This window comes from Gracilinanus agilis, unplaced genomic scaffold, assembly GCF_016433145.1.
Source record: "Gracilinanus agilis isolate LMUSP501 unplaced genomic scaffold, AgileGrace unplaced_scaffold37706, whole genome shotgun sequence".
Lineage (NCBI taxonomy): Eukaryota > Metazoa > Chordata > Mammalia > Didelphimorphia > Didelphidae > Gracilinanus > Gracilinanus agilis.
In genome coordinates this window covers 368-3,182 of record NW_025371030.1, presented here as the reverse complement: position 1 = coordinate 3,182, position 2,815 = coordinate 368, and the positions used below count along the sequence as shown (strand labels likewise).

Below are 2,815 nucleotides of genomic sequence, written 5' to 3'. Positions count from 1 at the left end.
AGCTGGGGGAGAGAGAAAGTGTGAGGCTCGAGCCCTCTCCCCTCATTTAAAGCTGTGGCCCGTGGTCTCCTTTTTTTTAAATAAAACCCTTACTTTCTGTCTTAGGGTCAATACTGTGTATTGGTTCCAAGGCAGAAGAGCGGTCAGGGTAGGCAATGGGGGTCAAGTGACTTGCCCAGGGTCACTCAACTGGGAAGTGTCTGAGGCCAGATTTGAACCCAGGACCTCCCGTCTCTGGGCCTGGCTCTCCATCCACTGAGCCACCCAGCTGACCCCTGGTTTCCTTTTGAATGGAGGGGCCATTGAGCTCTGAGCCAGATCAGCCCAAGGCCAGGAGACCTGAGTTCAAGTTCTGGCCCCACCGAGGATTCACTGCATGATCTTGGGAACATCCTTTCTCCTCTCCTCTATAAATGACGGAGCTGGACTAGATCACCTCTGAGGTCTCCCCTTGAGCTCTGATATTTCCTGTTCGAAGGGTCCTCCCAGCTCTGATTTTCCATGGTTCTACCCAACTCCCCCACAGGGATTTTTGCCCCCAGCAGTGACCTGGTGTGGAAGTTTTGCACGTTCACGTTCCGGTAGGGCGCTGTCTTCCGCTGGCACCACAGCAGCAAGCCTTCTTTGGCAGAGGTCTCTGGGAGCAGGCAGAGGAGAGGGAGGGGTGTGAGGGCAGAAGGATCAGCGGGCACAGGCCCAGGATCCCCGCTCAGCCCGCTGCTCACCCTCCACGGAGATGTCCTGGATGGCAAAGCGAAGGATGATGGTCCAGATCATCCCCAACGTCATCTTCAGGTTCCCATCCACGATCTCTGTGGGGAGAGTCGGGTCAGCGAGAAGGAGATTGAGCTCGATCGTTCTCTACATCCTCCTCCCCCAGCACGGGCCTTGGCCCTGGCACCTCACCTTCAGCCCCAATGGACACGAGCTTGACCCCTTTGCTGGCAATGAAGTCCAGGGCCTTGTTGACGTTGGCAATCTTGTGGAAGCGCATCTTGCCTTTATCTGGCCTGGGCAGCCTCTCCCCTGGGACGTGGGATGGATCGAAGGTCAATGGTGGGCCACCAACGGTCACCGTCTTTTTACTTCAGTTCAGAAATGTTATGAAGCACCTACTGTGTGCTTGGCGCTAGCCTGCCCTCAGGGAGTTTACAATCTAATGGGGGGGGGGTCTCAGGAACTCCCTAGGAAAGGAAAGCGTTCCCACCAGTTCAGGTCAGGGTCTTCTCTGCAATTTAAAGCCTTAGAGCAGAGGGGTCAAACACGCTTGAGGTCACACGCGGCCACAGCACTCCTGAGGGCTGCTGGAACCAGCTTAAAATCACGCTAAGGAACTATTTAACAAAATCAAAATTATGTTAGTATGGCTTAGCGGCCACCATATGCATTTGAGTTTGACATCCCTGGTGGAGCGCAGTATTCACACAGCTGGGATATGTCAAAGAGGGGACTTGAAGAGGCTGGCTCTCATCTCTGATGCCAGACTGCTTTTCAAAGGGAAAGGGAGGGGGGGAAGAAGTCACATAAATAATGAGAGAGGAGATAATATACAAGGGAGTCTACTTGCCAAGACACACATAGGAAGTATATGAACACAATTATAAAACACTGTATGGATCTAAATATTCTGGCTACGTTCATTGCTCATGGGAAGTCTGAGCCAATACAGTAAAATGGCATTGCTACCAAATTAATTTACTTATTTGCAGTCCTGATGACTGAACTACTAAAGAATTAAGTTATAGAAGAAGAAAAAATAACGATGAAATTCTTCCAAAGGAACAAAAAGTCAAGAATTGCAAAGGAGATAAAAAACAGCAAACAAGGGAAGGAAGAGTAGTAGGAGCAGATCTCAAACTATACTACAAAGCTGCAATTATTAAGACAATTTGGTACTGGGTAAGAAACAGAGGTTGGTCCGTGGAACAAATTCGGTACATATTACACAAAAGCAAATGAACACAGTAATCAAGTGTTTGATAAACCCACATAGATCAGCTACCAGGGCGAGAATTCATTATTCAGCAAAATCTATTAGGAAAACTGGCAGAAACTAGGTATAGACTAACACCTCACACCATATACTATGATGAGCTCTAAATGAGTGCATGACAGATATAAAGTGTGATATCATAAACAAATTCAAAGAGCAAGGAAGAAATTATGGACAGGAGAAACACTCATGACAAAAAGCATAGAGAAGACCAAAGATTAATACAGTTCTGATGACATGAAATTTAAGTCTCTGTACAAACAAAGCCAATTCATCTAAAATTAAAAGAGAAGCAGGTAAGTAACTGGGAAAAAAATCTTTGCATCAAGTTTCTCCAAAATTTCTCATTTCTAAAAGAGGCATCTAATTCACATGTATAAGAACAAAAGCTATTCCCCAATTGATAAATAGTTAAAAGATATAAATAGACAGTTTTCAGAAGAGAAATCCAAGCTGATAACATCAATAGCCATATTAAAAATGTTCCATATTACTAATAATTAAATAAATGTAAATTAAAACAACTAGTGTCCCCCCCCACTCTTTAGATTGTTAAAGTTTACCCAAAAAGGGAAAATAAATGCTAGAGCAGCTCCTGAATGTACTGTTGGTGGAGATATGAACTAGTCCAGTCATTCTGGAAAGCAATTTGGAACTATGGCCAAAAAGCTATTAAACTGTCTTTGACCCAGGGATACCACTACTAATTCTATACTCCAAAAAGATCAAAGAAAGAAGAAAAAGATCCATATGTGCAAAAATGTTTATAGCAACTTTTTTTTGTGGAGGTAAAGAAATAGTAGGTCCTAGGACTGACCTCCC

General features: G+C 45.1%; 1 protein-coding gene across 1 annotated transcript; it reads right to left on the bottom strand.

Annotated features, from left to right (window-relative positions):
- Positions 1 to 511: 511 nt before the first annotated feature.
- On the bottom strand, positions 512 to 1,023 carry LOC123255017 (alpha-actinin-3-like; the record flags this gene model as incomplete). The annotated part of the gene is made up of 3 exons (XM_044683890.1): positions 907 to 1,023; positions 726 to 812; positions 512 to 637 (listed from the first exon to the last, which is right to left on the bottom strand). Coding segments are annotated over exons 1-3 (301 nt in total), but the record flags the coding sequence as incomplete, so codon positions are not given.
- Positions 1,024 to 2,815: the final 1,792 nt, after the last annotated feature.